Here is a 20822-nt window from a genome sequence, read left to right on the forward strand (position 1 = left end):
TCATGATCATGAAGGACACAATTTTGGAGATGTCCAAAGACAGCACTGGCAGACTTGGCTGCTGAATATCAGTGGCTATGTTTAGTTTTTGGGAAAGGTAGGGGAAATTCTCAACATTCTCCAAGGATTGCTCTCTAATTGTGGATGAGCGACTGATTGAGCTGGCATAGCTTGGTAAAGTATCTTGGTTTTCATAAAGCTGGCAGTGAGTTCAAGTATTTCATATGCCTCGCAGAAGCAATCAAGTTTGATCCAGAGCTCCTCAACTGACTGGGCATGCAAGACAACCACCAGCTTCCTGAAACCTAGTAATGAAGGTGTTTGGTTATCTTGGATTTGGAACATAACCCGCTGATGTTAAAGGATTCCCGTCCATGCACTACTGGATGCTGACTCCAGGTGGAAGTCTAGTCAGCAGAGAGATGTGGCACAGCTACAGTATAGATTGAAAAGAGTGTCGGTGCAAGTACACACCCTTGCTTGACTCCGCTTCTAATAGTTATGGGGTCATTTTGAGACATTTTTTAGGCTGTTGCTGTCATGTCATCACGAAGAAGTCCGAGAATGGTAACACATTTTGCAAGCATTCATATCTCTTTAGGATCTTATAGATTCATAGATTCATAGATGTTAGGGTCGTAAGGGACCTCAATAGATCATCGGGTCCGACCCCCTGCATAGGCAGGAAAGAGTGCTGGGTCTAGATTACCCCAGATAGATGCCTATCTAACCTCCTCTTGAAGACCCTCAGGGTAGGGGAGAGCACCACCTCCCTTGGGAGCCTGTTCCAGACCTTGGCCGCTCAAACTGTGAAGAAGTTCTTCCTAATGTCTAGTCTAAATCTGCTCTCTGCTAGCTTGTGGCCATTATTTCTTGTAAACCCCTGGGGCTCCTTGGTGAATAAATACTCACCAATTCCCTTCTGTGCCCCCGTGATGAACTTATAGGCAGCCACAAGGTCACCTCTCAAGCTCCTCTTGCGGAGGCTGAAAAGGTCCAGTTTCGCTAGTCTGTCCGCATAGGGCTTGGTCTGCAGGCCCTTAACCATACGAGTGGCCCTTCTCTGGACCCTCTCCAGGTTATACGCATCCCTCTTGAAGTGCGGCGCCCAGAATTGCACGCAGTACTCCAACTGCGGTCTGACCAGTGCCCGATAGAGGGGAAGTATCACCTCCTTGGATCTATTCATCATGCATCTGCTGATGCACGATAAAGTGCCATTGGCTTTTCTGATGGCTTCGTCACACTGCCGACTCATGTTCATCTTGGAGTCCACTAGGACTCCAAGATCCCTTTCCACTTCCATGCCACCCAGCAGGTCATTCCCTAGGCTGTAGGCGTGCTGGACATTTTTCCTCCCTAGGTGCAGCACTTTGCATTTCTCCTTGTTGAACTGCATTCTGTTGTTTTCTGCCCACTTGTCTAACCTGTCCAGGTCTGCCTGCAGCTGTTCCCTGCCCTTCAGCGTGTCCACTTCTCCCCATAGCTTTGTGTCATCTGCAAACTTGGACAGAGTACACTTCACTCCCTCGTCCAAGTCACTGATGAAGACATTAAAGAGTATCGGTCCAAGGACCGAGTCCTGCGGGACCCCACTGCCCACACCCTTCCAGTTCGAAACCGACCCATCCACCACGACTCTCTGGGTGCGACCCTCCAGCCAATTCGCCACCCACCAGACTGTGTAGCCATCGAAGTCACAGCCTCTTAACTTGTTCACCAGTATGGGGTGGGATACCGTATCGAAGTCTAAGTATAGGACATCCACCCCTCCTCCTGTGTCCAGGCGTTTCGTAACCTGGTCATAAAAAGAGACTAGATTGGTCAGGCACGATCTGCCTGCCACGAACCCATGCTGGTTTCCCCTCAGCATAATTTGTCCTGCTGGGCTCTCGCAAATGTGAGCCTTCATAATTTTTTCAAAAACTTTGCCAAGGTGGAGGTGAGACTGACTGGCCTATAGTTCCCCAGGTCCTCCTTCCTCCCCTTCTTAAAAATGGGGACCACATTGGCCCTTTTCCAGTCCTCCGGGACTTGGCCCGTGCGCCACGAGTGTTCAAATATTCCCGTCAGTGGCTCTGCAATGATGTCAGCCAGTGCCTTCAGCACCCTCGGATGGAGCTCATCCGGGGCTGCTGACTTGGAAGAACTGGATGCCTTTAAGTCGGCAGGCCCGGATGGGCTCCATCCGAGGGTGCTGAAGGCACTGGCCGACGTCATTGCAGAGCCACTGGCAGGAATATTCGAATGCTCGTGGCGCACGGGCCAAGTCCCGGAGGACTGGAAAAGGGCTAACGTGGTCCCCATTTTCAAAAAGGGGAGGAAGGAGGACCCGCGCAACTATAGGCCGGTCAGTCTCACCTCCATCCTTGGTAAAGTATTTGAAAAAATTATCAAGGCTCACATTTGTGAGAGCCCGGCAGGACAAATTATGCTGAGGGGAAACCAGCATGGGTTTGTGGCGGGCAGATCGTGCCTGACCAACCTAGTCTCTTTCTATGACCAGGTTAGGAAACGCCTGGACACAGGAGGAGGGGTGGATGTCCTATACTTAGACTTCAGGAAGGCCTTCGATACGGTATCCCACCCCATACTGGTGAACAAGTTACGAGGCTGTGATGTGGATGACTGCACAGTCCGGTGGGTGGCGAATTGGCTAGAGGGTCGCACCCAAAGAGTCGTGGTAGATGGGTCGGTCTCGACCTGGAAGGGTGTGGGCAGTGGGGTCCCGCAGGGTTCGGTCCTTGGACCGATACTCTTTAATGTCTTCATCAGCGACTTGGACGTGGGAGTGAAATGTACTCTGTCCAAGTTTGCAGATGACACAAAGCTATGGGGAGAAGTGGACACACCGGAGGGCAGGGAACAGCTGCAGGCAGACCTGGATAGGCTGGACAAGTGGGCAGAAAACAACAGGATGCAGTTCAACAAGGAGAAATGCAAAGTGCTGCACCTAGGGAGGAAAAATGTCCAGCACACCTACAGCCTAGGGAATGACCTGCTGGGTGGCACAGAGGTGGAAAGGGATCTTGGAGTCCTAGTGGACTCCAAGATGACCATGAGCCGGCAGTGTGACGAAGCCATCAGAAAAGCCAATGGCACTTTATCGTGCATCAGCAGATGCATGACAAATAGGTCCAGGGAGGTGATACTTCCCCTCTATAGGGCGTTGGTCAGACCGCAGTTGGAGTACTGCGTGCAATTCTGGGCGCCACACTTCAAGAAGGATGCGGATAACCTGGAGAGGGTACAGCGAAGGGCAACTCGTATGGTCAAGAGCCTGCAGACCAAGCCCTACGAGGAGAGACTAGAGAAACTGGACCTTTTCAGCCTCCGCAAGAGAAGGTTGAGAGGCGACCTTGTGGCTGCCTATAAGTTCATCACGGGGGCACAGAAGGGAATTGGTGAGGATTTATTCACCAAGGCGCCCCCGGGGGTTACAAGAAACAATGGCCACAAGCTAGTAGAGAGCAGATTTAGACTGGACATAAGGAAGAACTTCTTCACAGTTCGAGTGGCCAAGGTCTGGAACGGGCTCCCAAGGGAGGTGGTGCTCTCCCCTACCCTGGGGGTCTTCAAGAGGAGGTTAGACGAGTATCTAGCTGGGGTCATCTAGACCCAGCACTCTTTCCTGCTTATGCAGGGGGTCGGACTTGATGATCTATTGAGGTCCCTTCCGACACTAACATCTATGAATCTATGAATCTATGACTTAAAGGCATCCAGTTCTTCCAAGTGACTGCACCATCTTGCATAGGACCTCTCTGTAGATTGAATCAAAAGCCTTAAGTCAGGTCAAAGAAGGCTATGTGACGATCTCAGTGTTGCTTGCAGCACTTCTCCTGCAGCTCTGTAGGAACAAAGATGATATCTATTGTGCCTCTCAGTGTTTTGAAACCACATTAGGACTCAGGTAAAATCTGCTTAGTAAGAAAACTGAATGTTTTGAGGAGAATGTGGGTGAGGATCTTCCCAGCCATGGATGGGAGTCCAATTTCTTGCTAATTGCCGGAATCCAATCGATCCCCTTTTTTGAATATGGTAATGATTCTAGCATCTCTCAGTCACAGGGAACTTTCCCTGTGATCACATTGCCAGATCTTCTTAATAATACACATGGGTGGATTTAGGATTTTAAAAAGGTGGGTGCAGATAGTGTAGTGCATCATCACCATATGTAACACAATATTTTTTTTTCTCCAGTTAAAAAGAAAATAGAAAAGTTACTAATATGCTAGAGACTATGGCTATATTATTCAGTTTGAGTTCAATGCAAAAATAAATGGAGCCTTATTGGAAGGTAAATTGATTTGCTATGTCATCAGGGAAGCATTGGATCAGGTGCCTCTGAGCTGGGGCAGTACCTGGCTAGATAGCAGCCTGCCTGGGTTTCCACCACCCCGGGCGCCATCCCCGCTACCTTCTCCCAACACCAGCAAAGGCATCAGCCTTCCTTCGACCTTCTCGCACTGCCCCAGGGACAAGGCAGCCCAGTCCATGAGGCTGAAGTTGGTTCCTTATTCCTAATTCCTTATTCTCGGTTCCCTATTCCTTATTCCCAGTTCCTTATTCCTTATTCCTGGTTCCCGGTTCCTTTTTCAAAGCTAATCTAGACCCAATAAAAACTTGTTATTAATGAATTCCACATCCTAACGAAAGAGAATTCCATTAGCTATGCATATATACTAATTAATATGTAAAATAATATTCCACATCAAGTACAGAGCCCTAAATGCAGGTCAGGTTAGGATGGGATTATGGGGCAAAATACTTCTTAGGCCTCCTCATATTTCATGGCGATGTCACTGGGGAAGTGTCCCAAAGAACCCTAACCACAGTCCCGCCTGGCCCAAAGCACGGGTTGGTTTGGCCGTGCCAGGCTGTCAGCTAACAGTCCCCATGCCCACTATACTAAGTATAATGGCTTGAATAAGGAACTAGCTTTCAGGCTGGGATTATGGCTAGAAATTCTGCTTGGGCCACACATCATACCTCTGTGCAAGCAGGGGACTGTCCTGGACATCTGTCACTACAGACTTATCCGGCCCAAACTGGAGTTTGGCCGTGCCAGGCTGACAACAGACAGCACTACAACCGCTGTGCTAAGTATATGGTCTTGAATTAGGAATTGTTTGGTGGGCTTGGATTAGAGATGGAAATGCTTCCTGGGCCACCCCACGCCATGAGTCTGCAGCACGGGGCCACTCTCCTCGACACTCTCCCCATTCTCATTAAAAAATTAGGCGACTGTGGTGTCGATGCCTACACAGTCAAATGGGTCGCAAATTGGCTGGAGGACCGCACCCAGAGAGTGGTGGTGGATGGGTCATTTTCAACCTGGAGGGATGTGGACAGTGGGGTTCCCCAGGGCTTGGTCCATGGGCCCACACTGTTCAACACCTTCATGAGCAACTTGGACGAGGGGGTGAAAAGCACCTTGTTCAAATTCGCGGCTGACATTAAGATGTGGGGAGAAGTGGGCACGCTAGAGAAGAAGGACAGGCTACAACTAGATCTGCATCACGGGCAGGTCCAAGGAGGTGATCCTCCCCCTCTGTGCGACATTGGTCAGGCCTCAGTTGGAGTACTGCGTCCAGGTCTGGGCGCTGCACTTGAGGAGGGATGAGGCGAGCATCGAGAGGGTCCAAAGGAGGGCCAGTCGCATGGTCAGGGAGGAGAGGCTACAGGACCTGAACCTCTTCAGCCTCCACAAGAGAAGGCTGAGAGGGGATCTAGTGGCAGTCTACAAACTAGTCAGAGGGGACCAGCAGGCATTGGGAGAGTCCCTGTTCCCCCGAGCACTACCCAGAGTAGCAAGGAATAATGGCCATAAATTGACAGAGAGTAGATTCAAGCGAGACATCAGGAGGCACTACTTCATAGTCAGGGTGACTAGGAGCTGGAACCAACTTCCAAGGCAAGTGGTGCTGGCTCCTACCCTGGGGGTCTTCAAAAGGAGGCTAGACAATCACCTAGCCAGGGTCGTTTGACCCCAGCACTCTTTCCTGCCCATGGCAGGGGGTCAGACTTCATGATCTGCTCAGGTCCCTTCCGACCCTACAACTATGAAACTATGAAACCTGTAACCAAAATCTTGCCTGGCCCAAAGCACAGCTTGGCAGTGCCAGGCTACCAGCTGACAGCCCCCCATTCCCACTGTACGAAATGCATTGGCTTGAAGAAGGAATTGGCCTTTGGGCTGGGATTACACTTAGAAATCCTTTTTGGGCCACTCCTTGACTTACCTGTGTGCTACCGGGGGACTCTCCTGGACATCTCTGGCAAGAGACTTGCCCGGCCCAAAAGGCAGTTTGGGCCGTGCCAGGGTGCTAAGTGACAGCACCCCAGCCACTGTGCTAGATAGATGGATCTGAAAAAGGAACAATCTTTTGGGCTAGGATTACAGCTAGTAATCCTTCTTGGGCCACCCCATGGCATACCTCTGTGCCCCCAGAGGGCTCTCATGGACATCTTTGACCAGCGACTTGCCAGGCCCAAGATGTGGTTTGCCCATGCCTGGCTGCTATCTGACAGCCCGCCAGCCACTGCGCTAAGTACAATGGCTCGAATAAGGAACGTTTTTTTGAGCTGGGATTAGCAATGGAAGTCCTTGTTGGGCCACCCCACTCTATGACTCTGTGGCACTGGGCGATTCTCCCAGGCATCCCCGACCAGAGTATTGTCCGGCCCAAAGCGCGTTCGACTCCACCGTGCTGTCAACTCAGAGCACGCCCCCCACCCCAGCAACTGTACTAAGGACAATGACATGAATAGAGCTCTTTTTAGGCTGGGATTAGAAATGGAAATCCTTTTTGGCCACCTCATGCCATGCCTCTGTGGCACTGGTGGACTCCCCCGGACATCCCTGACCAGAGTCTTGCCCGGCCCGGAGCGTGGTTTCTTCATGCCACGCTGCTACCTGCAGCCCCCATAACCACTAACATAATACAAGGCTCAGTCTGGCTGGCTGTGTGTCTGTCTGAATGTCTGTCCGTACTGCTTCCAGCCAGCTGTGCATGTGCCCCCGAAAGGGCAGGCGGCGATTGGCTGGGCGGCACACAGGTTTGCACCGCTGCCGGGGAACTTGGGTGGTGGGGAACGTGTCCCAGCTGTCCGAGCAGCCGGCTGCCCCTGTCTTCCTGCCAATATGACTATGTCATATTGTAAGTGTTTATTTGTCTCTCTCTTGTATGCCTGTTATTACTGGTATCATCATAAGTCCCTATACCTGGCAAGAAATAACTGTTATAGTCAAGCTGTTGCTATACTTTTTCTCTGAACCTCACCTACTCTTCCTTCCCCTTCAACTCCCCATTTGCTCTGCAGCAACCCTTCTTTTACCTAAGCCAAAGATCCCTGTAATGCCCAAAACCACAGTGGGGTCTGCTCATCAACATATATATATATATTTCATAAATTTCATAGACATTAGGGCTGGAAGGGACCTTGGAAGATCATCGGGTCCACCCCCTGCCCCAGGGGCAGGAAGTCAGCTGGGGTCATAGGATCCCAGCAAGATAACCGTCCAATTGGCTCTTCAAGGACTCCAGAGTAGGTGCTTGCACCACCTCTGGTGGCAGTCTGTTCCAGGTCTTGGGGGCTCGGACTGTAAAAAAGTTCTTCCTTACGTTCAGCCTGAAACGGTCTTGGGGAAGTTTGTGACTATTTGACCTTGTCATCCCATGGGGTGCTCTGGTGAACAGGCGTTCCCCCAGATCCTGATGTGCACTCCTTATATACTGATAGGCAGCCACCAGGTTCCTCCTGAGCCTGAGCTTTTCCAGGCTGAAGAGTCCCGTAGTTCTCAGCCTCACTTCATAAGGCCTGTTGTCCTGCCCCCTGATCATGCGCGTGGCTCTCCTCTGGAGTCTCTCAAGCTTGTCCACATCCTTTTAAAATTGTGGAGCCCAGAATTGGATACAGTACTCCAGCTGCGGCCTCAGCAAGGCCGAATACAGATGACATCCTGGGATTTGCTAGAGAAGCATCTATGGATGCAAGCCAGAGTGTTGCTCACTTTGCTGGCTGCAACATCCCATTGATGGCTCATATTCATCTTGTGGTCAGTCATGACCCCCAAGTCCTTTTCGGCCGTGGTGCTAGCAAGTGTAGCACTGCCCAAGCCTATAAGCATGCTGCAAATTTTTCTTCCCCAGGTGGAGTACCTTGCATTTTTCGGAGTTGAATGCCATCAAGTTTTTGTCCACCCATTTTCAGAGCCTGTCAAGGTCGGCCTGGATCACCATCCTGTCCTTGGGTGTGGACGCTTTCCCCCAAAGTTTGGTGTCATCAGCGAACTTGGCCAGGCCGCTCCTGAAACCAATGTCCACATCATTAATGGAGATGTTGAAAAGGATAGGCCCAAGGACGGAGCCTGGGGGACCCCACTGGTCACGGCGCTCCACAATGATTGACTTCCATCAACTACCACTCTCTGCGTCCGACCACGGAGCCAATTCCCCAGCCAGTGGACTGTGATGTAGCCAAGGCTGCAGTTGGCCAGGTTTCCTATAAGACCGTCATGGGATACCAGATCGAAAGCTTTTTTGAAGTCGAGACATATGACATGAATCTCTTCTCCCTTGTGTGTGTGTGTGTGTGTGTGTGTGTGTGTATATATATATATATATATATATATATATATATATATATATACACACACACATTAACATATTCAATTAGGATAAAATGATAGTGTTGTGGGTTTTTTTAATATAAATTTAAAATAACACTAGCACTTTTGTGCCACGAAAATAACCAGAAAAACCTATGAGAGTCAAATTTAATACTAAATATAATTTTACTCCTTCTGCTCTAGCTGCTGGAATTTTACGGTATTTTGCTATATCAGGAGCTATAACAGTTATTACTTCATTCAAAGTTTTGAAGTTCATTGTTAGTATCTAGGTTCTTGTTTGTCCTTAAAATGGACAAAAATTAAAGAGTTATCTATACTAAACTTTTTTTTCCACTTAAATTATCTATAATGAATTATAATTTTATTTTATCCCATAGTGATTTTTACACTACTCTTGTGAGGAGGAAGCTTAATGTCTTATTTAAAGAAAACATGCTGGTATCTTGCTGTGTTTTAACTCTTTTTCTGCCAGACTTTAGGAAAAGTTTTTATTGAATTGTTTTGGTTAACTTTATTAATTACTCAAGAACAGCGACAACTTTAATAGCTGCTAACACTTTTCTTTTTAGAATATTTAGGCTATCCCCATGCTGTTTTTAGATCTATTTTATCCCATTACCGATGAGACTGCACACATTCATACTTTTCATAGTTTCATAATTGGCAGGGTGGGAAGGGACCTGAGGAGATCATCTAGTCCGACCCCCTGCCGTGGCAGGAAAGAGTACTGGGGTCAAAAGACCCTGGCCAGGTGTTCATCCAGTCTCCTTTTAAAGACCCCCAGGGTAGGAGCCAGCACCACTTCTTTTGGAAGTTGGTTCCAGGTCCTAGCCGCCCTGACAGTGAAATAGCGCTTCCTAATGTCTAGCCTGAAACTACCCTCCGCTAGCTTGTGTCCGCTGTTTCTTGTAACTCCCGGGATTGCTCGGGGGAACAGGGACTCTCCCAATGCCTGCTGGTCCCCCCTGACTAGTTTGTAGACTGCCACTAGATCCCCTCTCAGCCTTCTCTTTTGGAGGCTGAACCAGTTCCCTCAGCCTCTCCTCGAAGGGCCTGCCCTGCTGCCCCCTGATCATGTGGGTGGCCCTCCTTTGGACCCTCTCCATATTGGCCACATCCCTCCTGAAGTGCAGCGCCCAGAACTAGATGCAGTACTCCAGCTGTGGCCTGACCAGTGTCGCGTAGAGGGGGAGGATCACCTCCTTGGACCTGCTCGAGATGCATCTGTGGATGCACGACAAGGTATGGTTGGCCTTCCTGACCGCGTCCCCACACTGTCGGCCCATGTTCATTGTGGCATCAATGACAATTCCAAGATCCTTTTCTGTCTCAATGCTGGCGAGAAGGGAGTTCCCCAGCCTGTAGGTGTGCCGCTGGTTCTTCCTCCCCAGGTGCATTACCCTGCACGTGTCAGTGTTGAACCCCACCCTGTTCTCTTTGGCCCACCCCTGTAACCTGTCTAGATGCTCTTGCAGCCTGTTCCTTCCTACTAGCGTAGAAGAAGATTGAGACCACATTGGCCCTTTTTCAGTCCTCCGGCACATCGCCCGAGCGCCATGAGTGCTCGTAGAGCTGTGCCAGAAGTCCCGCAATGACCCCTGCCAGTTTTGACACTCTCTGCCGTACACTACAGGCACAGAGCAAACACATAACACTGTTTACACTCTCTGTTTTACATAAATAGCTTAATAATTTCTGCAGTGCAGCCCATTTTTTTAGGCTTAATTTTCATGGTGACAATATCAGCAGCAAAGCAGCACTTCACCATGCATCAGCAGATGTATGACAGATAGCTCCACGGAGGTGATACATCCTCTCTATGCGGCATTGGTCACACTGGAGTTGGAGTACTGCATCCAGTTTTGGGCGCCGTACTTCAAGAGGGATGTTGATAGACTCGAGAGGGTCCAGAGGAGGGCCACTCGTATGGTTAGGTGCTTACAAGACAAGCCCTATGAGGAGAGACTGAGGGACCTGGACCGCAAGAGAAGGCTGAGCGGTGATCTTGTGGCCACCTACAAATTCATGGGGACGCAGCATGGGATCAGAGATGTTCTGTTCATCAGGGCGCCTCTTGGGGTAACAAGGAACAATGGTCACATACTGAGAGAGAGCGGATTTCGGCTAGATATCAGGAAAAACTTCTTCACAGTGAGGGTGGCAAAACTTTGAAATGGGTTCCCAAGGGAGGCGGTGCTCTCCCCTACCTTGGGGGTCTTTAAGAGAAGGCTGGATAGGCATCTGGCGGGGGTCATCTGACCCCAGTACTCCTTGCTGCCTAGGCAGGGGGCTGGACTCGATGATCTCGAGGTCCCGTCCGACCCTAGGACTATGAATCTATGAATCTACATCCTTCCCCACCCTGCCTTCCCCGCTGGCCCACCCCGCCAGGCAGGTGGGGGATTTCTGTCAAAGGGAAACTCCCATCTCCCCGACACAGGGCACCTCTTTCGAGACAATGAGGTCTCTCATGAGACACCCAAGTGGCATTGGCACCACTGTCATTGCTAATGGCCACCCACAAGTACATGTATTTATGCAGCGCCTCCATCTGAGGGAACGACTGCCCTGCCCACATGCAGGTCCATGCCAGGGGGCACGTGAGGGGCCGAGCTGGAAAGGGATGTGACCCTGGCGGACAGAGGGGCCGGCCGTGGTGGAGCGCAGCGTGGCGCGTTGCCGCGGCAGCGCTCGTATCATCGCGCCGGCGCCCGGGAGTTCCAGGCAGTTGCCGGCGGCGGCTGGAGCAGTGCTGACGGCCGCCCCGCGTCTGGGCAGGGACAGGTGAGCGGGACGTGGGGATGCTGCCTCTCTCCTGCCCTGCCGCGGCGCACAAGGATCCCAGGGCGGAGGCGTCTTGCCAACCTCGAATATCCGCGTGAGACTTCACTGACACACGGGACCCAGCGCTGTCCTGCTCCTGGGTGCCGGGTCCCAGGGACACCTCACCTGACTCAGTGGCAATGCGTAGGAGGCCTGTTTGCACCCGTGCAGACCCTGGTCGGACGTGCTCGCTGCTTAAGTGTTGGGCAGGGGGGCAGGCGGGAGTGACGGTGCCCCCCCTGCAAGCGGTGGCCGATCACTGGAGCTGCTCCCAGAAGTGGCTGCAGCGATCGGCCGTGGGGGAACTCCCTCCGGGCAGCGATACTGTCTGCAGGGGGGACCCCCACACCCTGTGCTGCGAGACTGGTCGCAGTGGGGCACGTGTCCCCCCGACTAAGGAGGCACCAGTTCCCCATGACCTTACTTGATAACATTTCCACCAACTTCCCAGTCTCATGGGGCCTTGGGGTTTACTGGGACCTCATCTTGCAGTTTTTACTCAGCAAAACACCCCTTACATCCTTACATCAGTTTGAGAAAGGCCTGGACAAGTGGCTGGTCCCCTTTCCTACTCCTTTCTTTGGTTGCTTTTAAAGCCAGGCGAGAGGATCACCAAGCCGTGCTCAGCCTAGGTGGACCCCGCAGAAAGTCTGTTTCCGTTTCCTTGGTCTGCAGGAACCAGGACCGGAGCTTTCCAGGCCTGTTTAAAAAAAAACAGGACAGCCAAGTCTGTGCACCAGGCGAGGAGAACTCCTTAAGCGACAGGGGTCACAGCTCCAAATGATGGAGGTTTTCGTAGAAAATCCTCCTCCGCTTTCCTCCACATTTTCACAACCTCAGCCTCGCCCCTGAGCATGTAGCCTATTTCCATCATCTTGACCCACAGGCGTGTTGCTCACATGAGATCCTTCCTCACTGACCTCACTTCAGGATTCATTTCCCTGTTTAACTCAGGCTCAGGGTGCTTGAGTTTTTCATGCAAACTTGTAAGACTTCATGGCACTTTTGGTTTCTCATAGCGATTGCCTGACAGCGGCTGGAGAAGGACAACAAAGCCAGTCCAGAGGAGGATTTGTCCTAGACATCACTCAGCTGAGAGGGCGAGCAGGTAAGGCTCGGGTAAATGGACAAACCACCCTGAACCTCACATCCTTGTGGAGGTGGCAAGGAAGCGAGGGTCTCTTCTGATTTCAGGCCCAGGTCCTGCAGGTCAGAAACAGGTAAAGACTAATTCTGCATCCACAGAAGACCTGCCTTGAGAGTAACCTTTCCTAGCAGCTCCACATGTAGGAGGCAGGAGCTGGGCATGGTCCAGAGGCAACACTCTGAATTGGACAGGATAAGAAATGTTTGTGTTTTAATCCTGTGTGTGTTTCGTATCTCTGATTCAGACCGGTTTTTCCTCAACTGTGAACCTGAAGCCACCAAATGGTTCCTGATGCAGGGTCTCCTTCAGAGCCAGGATGGATAAGGCATGGTGCACAGCCAGTGTGGACAGGAACACTGGATGTCATTAGAATAAATGTAGCGTGAGATATATTGGTAATGCAGAGCTGGGCAATAGATCCTTTCCTGGGCATTGACAGGGATAAAGACCCCATAGGTAGGAGAAAGGCAGAGAGCAGCAGAGAGGATCCAAACGTCAACCTCAAAGGAGCAGGAGTTCAATCTGGTTTGGAGCGAAGGGCCAACGTGGGCAAGTCAGGGAGTGACAAGTCTCCTGTGAGTGGGGAAGCACTGAGGGAAAGGGCAGAAAAAAGGAGAAGTGCAAATTCTTGGAAGGGAAGGGGCTGTCTACAGGGCTATGGTCAAACCACCCTAGTGATGTGATCCTGTAGTCCCTTTTCACCTAGCGGACCTCACACCCACCGGCTACAGCTGCTAGGAAGCAGCGGAGGCTCCAGAGAAGAGCGTCAGGACCCCTCAGTGCCTGAGCCTCAAGCGGATCACAGCACACCCGGAGGGTCTGTGAGCATCTGCCCAGCAGCGCTCCATCCCCCAGGGCAAGTGAGTGGCCTTCAGCGTGCCCCTGCCAGCTTCACATATTGGCACATTTGGCTGGAGAATCAAAACCTCCACGTAGTGACGCAGCCCCTGGGGCTCTCCAAGGCCACCTGCAGGGTGTTTGGAAAGATCCCCAAGAGCGGACTCTCAACCCCTCCCCAGGCAGCACGAATGGGCTGCGGCAGTGGGAGGGAAGTGCATGTCCAAACCAACCGAAGGTCTTTGTCCCTGACCATGCAGCTCTCAAAGCCTGAGAGCCCTGGGACCAAAGCTGCTAGGATGGGGAGGGAAAAGCTGAGTGAGCTGCCTGTCTCCTGGACAAGAGAGACTGGCCCAGGTGGCCAGGGAGGGCAGACAGGTGGTTAGGGAGATGCTTTGATGTGTGGCTCACGACTGCTCCTGCTCCCTGCCAGGATGGACAGGCTGAGGCAGATGCTGAAGCACAGGACGACCAAGGTGTCCCCAGGGGAGGAGGTCAGCAGCAGGAGGCCTGTGCCAGAGGAGGAGAGCAGCCCAATTGGTGCAGTGGGCACAGTCAAGACCAGGTGGTGGGCATGCCTGCTGTGCTGGAGAAGGAAGCCCGCAGCTCCTGGAACAAAGACCGAGGAGGCAGAGGAGCCCTCTCGGAAAGCAGGGAGGTGGCCCCGGCTCCATCTGGGCAGGCGGGACCCAGCACAGACAGAGCACCAGGCAGGGCTGCCGTGCAGCTCTCCTCCCAGGGCACCCAGCCACCAGGAGCTGTGCCCTGATACCAGGCCAGAGGAGGCGGCCCCCTGCACTGTTATGGAGGGGGACCCAGCTTCCCCGGGGCAGGAGGTCAGCAAGCCCTGCCCGAGCCCCAGCCTCAGCTCCAGCTCCTCCCGGGGAGACCTTGAGAGCTCTGTGGAGTCCGGGAGCAACCCGCCCTATGGCACCACCATGAAAGGTGAGGAGACAGCCTGGGTGCCAAGAATCTGGGGGCAATGCGCTCACTCAGAACAATCCATCCATCCCCGGCATTACGCAGTTGAATCTTAGCCAGGACAAAGGGCCTGAGCCACACATCTCCAGTGATCCCAGTGTCACGGGCACCATTCCCTGCAGTAGGGCACGGTGGGGTTTGGCTTAGGGGGAACCATGGTCAGTGCAGGGGCCGGCACCTGCCCGGGAAGCAGGGACAGTCTGGTCCCTCTTAGTAATGGGGGCACGAGGTTGAAAATGCAGAGTCGATGCACGGGGAGGCTGTGTGATACTTGCTCTGGCACAGGGCCCTAGGCTCCAGAAGGAAGATGAAAGCATCTCTGCGCCCCCTCTGCTCCTTTACACCCTCCAAGCTGCAGCAATAGTCACCCTCTCCCTTTTCATCCTTGTAAAGTGATTCCCTACCGGCAAGGCGAGGAGGTGGAAGAAGAGCAGGAGGGTGAAGACCTGATGCTCCTGGAGGAAGAAGCCCTCACAGACATCATACTGCACCTCCAGGGCCAAGGAAAGGTAGGAAAATCCCCTAAGGGAACTGGCCCCCAGACCACCCTTGACTCCCAACATTCAGCCTTTATGGCAGTCATACCACATGAACCAAGGTCTCCCCAGTGGAGACACTCAGCCCACGGGCTCTGACACATCCACCTGTGTGCGCTGGTCTGACGGCCAGCCTCCCATCACAGAAGCTGCCTCTGCTTCTCACTCTGCTTCCCCAGCAGGAGACCAGTGCAAGGAAAGAGGGGCATCCAAGGGGTCTTAGTCCCACATTTGATTTGGACAGGATGGGAAGGTCCCTTGCCAACACCCTGTCTTTCCTCCTATCCCGCTCCGGGGGGATGCAGGACAAGGAGCACGGAGAGCGCTTCCTTCTCGGCATCCCCACACTCTGCAGAGCCACCAAGCAGAGGGGAGAGGACACCCTGGAGCCGGAGACCTGCAAAGTGGTCCTGCTACAGAAGATCATGGTGAGCTTGGCCGTGCACTGGGCACTGTGGGGAGTGGGAGGGAGAAGAGACAGGGGCTCCCAAGGCCAGGAAGGCGGGGTGCACACAGGGGAGGGCAGGCATGCCCGGGCCTTGACGAGGGAGCACGGGGAAGGGAAATTCTGGGCTAAAGCCATACAGGACACTGAGCGAATCCTGCATCTGAAGGGCAGCTGAGGTGAGATCAGGGTGTGAGCGGTTGGGTCCAGGGGTAAGTGTGAGAGGGAGTTGGAAGGGGAGGGCTGGCCACGTTGGTTGCGTGGGTGCGAGGGAAATGTGGGAGGGGTCCTGCCATAGCGAGCAGGATCCATCATCTGCCTGTGCCTGGAGTACTGGGTGGTCTCCCCTGCGGGATGGGCCTGTGGCCTGTGGGGCCCTACTCTCACATGGTCCTTTGGGTCTCGCAGGGCCTGATGGAAACAGCGACACAGGATGAAGAGCCAAACTGGACCCTGTGCAATAGTATAGCTGCCATCTGCAGCCTCAGGTACTGGTGTCCCGGCCCAACACTTCCAGCCCCGATATTGGCTCTGGCATTGGTTGGAGTTCCTTGCCCACCCCACCCAAATCACGTGCCCCCAGTGGCTATTGTGCAATTTTGCAATACAGCATGGGCATCTCTTTCTCCTGACTGGAGAGCATTTCCCTCCAGGGGCGTCAGGAGGGCCTTGAAGAGAGAATAGCTGTGGGGGTCTTGCAGGTGGGCAGCAGGGTCACAGGGGCAGTGGGAGAGGGGGCTCTATTGCAGGCCTGATGCTGATGGGCTGGGAGACTTCAGATGGGTCGTAACCACATGTCAGCTCCTCCTTCCACTCTTGCCAACTGGTGCCAACTGCACCACCTCTGTCCAGCCCAGAGCAGTGCCCCCACCAGCCCCACAGAGCTCAGGCTCACACAGGCTCCTCTCTCCTGACAGCGAGCTGAAGCCAGCCCTGGAGCCAGCCATGGAGTCGTGCCTGCTGCAGACCACCCTGAAGATCTGCCTGACGTCCCCAAAACAGAACAGCCTTTATGTCAGGGTCAGTCCTCCTCCCCCTACACAGTCCTGCCCACCAGCCCCTGGCACGTGCAGCCCCAGGCTGCATGGTACTGAGCCTCGGCTATCCTTCCCCTCCAGACCAAACAGCAGAAGCACATGGAGGACCTGGAGGCCTTGCTGAGGAGCCTGTTGGCCACCGCACCCAGCTTGGACAGGCTGCAGTTCCTTTGGGAGGTGAGCACAGTGCGGAGGAGCTGGGCTCTGGGGAGGGACAGCCTCAGTGCCCTGTGAGCTGCCCGAGGTTGTCCTCAGGGATGCATCCCTGCCCTGTCAGGAGAGAGACAGGTTTGGCCTGAGGCATCTGTATTGTCTGTACCAGGCCTGGAGAGCTCTTTTCAGAGCCTCGGACCATGCAGCAGATCCTCCAACCTCCAAGACAGGCTCGAGGCAGAGGAAGGGCATGGGCTCGTGGGTACTGCAGGGGCCAGTGGCCATTGACCTTGTTTCTCCCACAGCACCTGACATCCTGGCTGCAGTCTCCTGACACCATAGACAGGGCGAAGGCCATGAGAAGCAGCAGCGCCCTTCTCCGCTTTGCTGTTTCCCTCCTCCCGCAGTTTGAGGTAAGGGGTCCCTGGGCTCAGGGGTGCCTCCTGGGTCTTTTGAGGCTGCCATGTGATCACCATGCTCCAGGCAGTATCACATTTGGTCCTGGGCTTCCTGGAGCAGCAGGGCAGGGAGACCTCCAGGGAACCAGCTCGGGTCCCTTGGCTCCAGGCTGCGATGGGAACAGAGGGCTTTAGTGCTCTGGCTCTAGCTGTTTTGCCCTGACCTATCCTGCGGCATGGGGCAGCAGGAGATGGACAGAGACACCCAGGATGGGAAAGTGTGTGTGTGATGCAAGGTAGGATGCAGATGCATTCCCTTCCCCTCTCCGCCTTGTTAGGACTCGCCCAACATGCCCCAGATGGGTGACACCGCGGCCCAGCTGTGTCTGTCCCTCAGCCACCCAGCAGCAGACATCAGCTGCCAGGCCAGGGAGGGCATCTACCTGCTCGCCCAAATCCTGCTGCACCACAAGGGTAAGGAAGCCCGGCCAGGGTGCAAGACCCCTGTGGAAACAATCCTTCTGTCCACACACTGATCCCAGCTTGGGGACAAGGAGCTTCCCCTGCCAATGTTTGCCCACACCCAAATTAGTGTGCAAATGTACACCAGCCCTTTCACTCCAGAACCCAGTTTGGCCTCCAGCTAGGAAAATCAGCATGTTCAGGGTCTGACCTCGAATGTGGGGAAAGGAAAGATGCTGGGAGAGACATGGTGGGAAAGAGCCCCCGCTGGGCAGGAGCAGTAGCACAGACCACAAGCAAGAGCCTGGGGGTGTTGCCAGGGAAGTAACTTGGAGCAGCACTTGCCTTGACTGGATGCGGGCATTTCTGATATTTAACCCTGCCTAAACCAAGCAGCCAGTCCCAGAGCCCCCAGAACATAAAGGACGCAGGAAACCTAGGGAGCCGGGATCAGCACTTACGACCCAAAACGATGAAACCCTGCCAGGGCCCTGAGCTCGCTGTGCCATGCGGCAGTGTTGGCTCCACTGGGCAGACACCAAACACTGAAGCCACAATGCCAGCTCAGAGTAAGATCTTTCTGTGTGTCCTAGGCGGAGACATGCAGGAGGCAGAGGGGCTTCTCCATCTAAGCCGGGAACAGCAGAGCCAGGTCCAGAGCTACATGGACCTGGCCCAAGTCGGGGAGGTAAGGATGCTCTGCCCAGCCCTGACAAAGCTTAGGGTGTGGGGCTGTGTGTCAATAGTGGCTGTGTCCAGGGTTGTGGAGAAAGGCCTGCTGCTTCTCTGCAGCTCACAAGGTTCCTCCTACTGCCCTGGTGAGGGGCTGGCCTGGACATGGAGCCTGGCTCTGGGATATGCAAACACTTTCTGTCCCCTGGGTTTCAGGTGTTTCAAAAGATCTTATCAGAGGGGCAAAGGAGATCTTTCGTGCAGAGGGCACTTGCGGGGGTGCTGGACATCAACATGTGTGTCAGCCGTGCTGCGCTGATCCTCCTCTATGCCATGCTGGGGGAAGCCGGCTACCTGATCGGGGACAAGGTAAGCAGAGGGTCAGGCTCAGGGAGTGGGTGGAGGGGCACAGGGCTGCTCACCTCTAGGCCCCTTCATCCCATTGACACTTGGTGACCTGTGGAAACAAGTGTGAAAGGAAATGGGAACCCTAGCAAGTGCTTCTGAACAAGGAGTTTGTTCAGCTGTATGCTCAGGATGGCACCAGCCTGTCCCCTGCACAAATACGGCCCCTTCAGCTGCGTATCTCCAGCCAGGACCTACGACAGCATGTACATCTCCATCAGGAGAAACTGCCACTGCCTAGGTTAAGGGCAGGGCCCCTTCATGGCCTCAGGTCACCGCAACTGGACCGGGGCTATGGAGTCATAGAAGAGTAAGCCCCTCAGCCACTCTTCTAGGTCGACCCCTGCTCCAAGAAGGATCGTCCCTGTCTCAAGCAGCCTAAAAGAGTCTGTCTTAGAAGTTGTGCTTGATCCATCTCTTAGAGACGGGGAGGGGCTGGGTAAACTCTGTTGTTTTCTGCTGCTGTGACAACCCTGTGGCTGCCACCTCCCAGAGGCAAAAGAGTCTCTCACTGGCTGTTGTACCTTCACAGGAGGAAGAAATCCCCGCCAGGATCATGAGAAAGCTGCTGGTCATGAAGGGCTTCAAACAGCTGCCCAGAGAGCTGCAGGGCCACAGCCTGCTGACAAGCTCCTCCAGCACCCCCTCCCCTCTGCAGCAGCCCAAGTTCCCTTCTGCAGGTACCGTTCCCTCTCCTCTGCCCCTGCGGATCAGCGACCTGTGGAAAGAAAGACGGAGCCTCACGGCACCAACACAAATCTTCTCCCTTTGGTGTGTGGGGAGTTGTCCCCCCTGTCCCCAAAGACACCTGGCCTGGCATCAGCTCTCCACTGCGCCCCATTCCCTTCTCCTCCTGCCATTGCCAGGGCCCATTTCCTCCCCACCTGCCCGACACACCAGGCAGTGTGTGTTCATCTTCCCATGGATGAATGGGGCTAGAAAACAGATCTCCCTCATCCTAATGACTGCTGAAACAATTTAGGCGTTTGACTATGCCTCAAGCACAGGGCAGCCATACAGCCCATCACCATTAAGTCTTCTGTTTAGAAGACTTAAATTCACCAACGTGCATATCTGATCACCCTTTGCTTTTTCTCCTCCCTTACGGTGACAGCTTCAACCAACAGCGAGGCTGACAGCACCTCCCTGAGCAAATGCACCATCCAGAGCCTCACAGGCAGCAAGACAGCCCCAGAGGGAACCTCCAGCCCGGAATCAGCCACCACGCTAGGGTCATCGACTGATGTGAACACCCCTTGAATCAGTCAGAGCTACCCTTTCCCCAGAGAGACATCTGCCCGGACTTGAGAAGTTACCAGTGGGTGGAGACTTTGGCTTATTCTTCCACCCATTTTGCCCATCAAGGTGTTGGGGACAAGGAACTGGTGTCATGAATTTCTGACCCCTCAGTTGCAGGATCCAGGTAGCTCTTGCAGTGTGTGTGGCATTTTGCAATCCCAGGCCTCAGGGCTTTTGCCGGTCGCCAGTTGGGGCCAGGAAGGAATTTTTCCCCCCATTCCCCTTGAAGATCATACTGGCTGTGGGGGTTTTTTCGCCTTCCTCTGAGGCATTGGGGCACAGTGAGATCACAGCGGTGTCAGTTCTCCAAACAGCAGGACTTACTACACCTGGCCAAAACACGAATACTCCTTGGGCACAGGAGAGAGAAAGAAGCAGCAAATGCGGTGTCCTATCCATCATGTTAAATTGTTGTAGCATAATAAAGTAAATATTGTTTTCCTTTTCTGATAACTGTTGATTGCCCTTCTTCTTACTGGACATAACGACTGACCTACTGCCAACAAAGGAACTTCTTGATGCTGCCGATCTTCCTGTTTCTTTTTATAGGCAGTCCTAGCGGCCTTTAGGTTGGCTTGGACTTGGTGAATGGTCTTGAGGAGCTCCAGCACCACAATAACTGGTCAGGAGAAAGGGGCTGTGTGTTAGAAACAGATGAAGCCCATCAGTTGCTAAAGAAAAGACAACTGGCTCTCCCATTGAGGCATGTTCCACATTGCTGCATGCTGTTCAGGCAGGACTAATAGTCCTGATAACTCCCAAAGCATCTTAGTTACTGCTTTAGGATCTGGTTTACTCATTCTGATTGCCGTCTGCTTGGGGGTTGGAGGGCGGTGTGCTGTTGAAAGGTGGAGGCAATCATCTAAGAAGTGGTCACCCTTAGCTGAACATGGGGTGTGCTCTCGGACCCATTACGAGAACTGATATCATCTTGAAAAGCATGTCATCAAAAGACATGCAGAGCAGAAGGGAGGCTGTAGCCTCTGCAG

General features: G+C 53.4%; 1 protein-coding gene across 3 annotated transcripts; it reads left to right on the forward strand.

Annotated features, from left to right (window-relative positions):
• Positions 1–11328: 11328 nt before the first annotated feature.
• LOC132249415 (uncharacterized) lies at positions 11329–20286 on the forward strand. Of its 3 annotated transcripts, none has more exons than XM_059724491.1 (15): positions 11329–11422; positions 12481–13183; positions 13300–13468; positions 13879–14390; positions 14820–14935; positions 15268–15390; positions 15816–15895; positions 16325–16427; positions 16526–16621; positions 16903–17010; positions 17334–17469; positions 18051–18145; positions 18346–18498; positions 19067–19214; positions 19649–20286. In XM_059724491.1, the coding sequence occupies exons 4-15, from the start codon at positions 13880–13882 to the stop codon at positions 19792–19794; spliced, it is 1815 nt and encodes a 604-aa protein (XP_059580474.1). In that variant the 5' UTR covers positions 11329–11422; positions 12481–13183; positions 13300–13468; position 13879; the 3' UTR covers positions 19795–20286. The 3 variants fall into 3 exon arrangements, with proteins under 3 accessions (XP_059580474.1, XP_059580475.1, XP_059580473.1); XM_059724492.1 differs by having other exon boundaries at positions 12481–12569; XM_059724490.1 differs by having other exon boundaries at positions 12481–13468.
• The last annotated feature ends 536 nt before the right edge of the window (positions 20287–20822 follow it).

The sequence above is a fragment of the Alligator mississippiensis genome, chromosome 3, assembly GCF_030867095.1.
Source record: "Alligator mississippiensis isolate rAllMis1 chromosome 3, rAllMis1, whole genome shotgun sequence".
NCBI lineage: Eukaryota > Metazoa > Chordata > Crocodylia > Alligatoridae > Alligator > Alligator mississippiensis.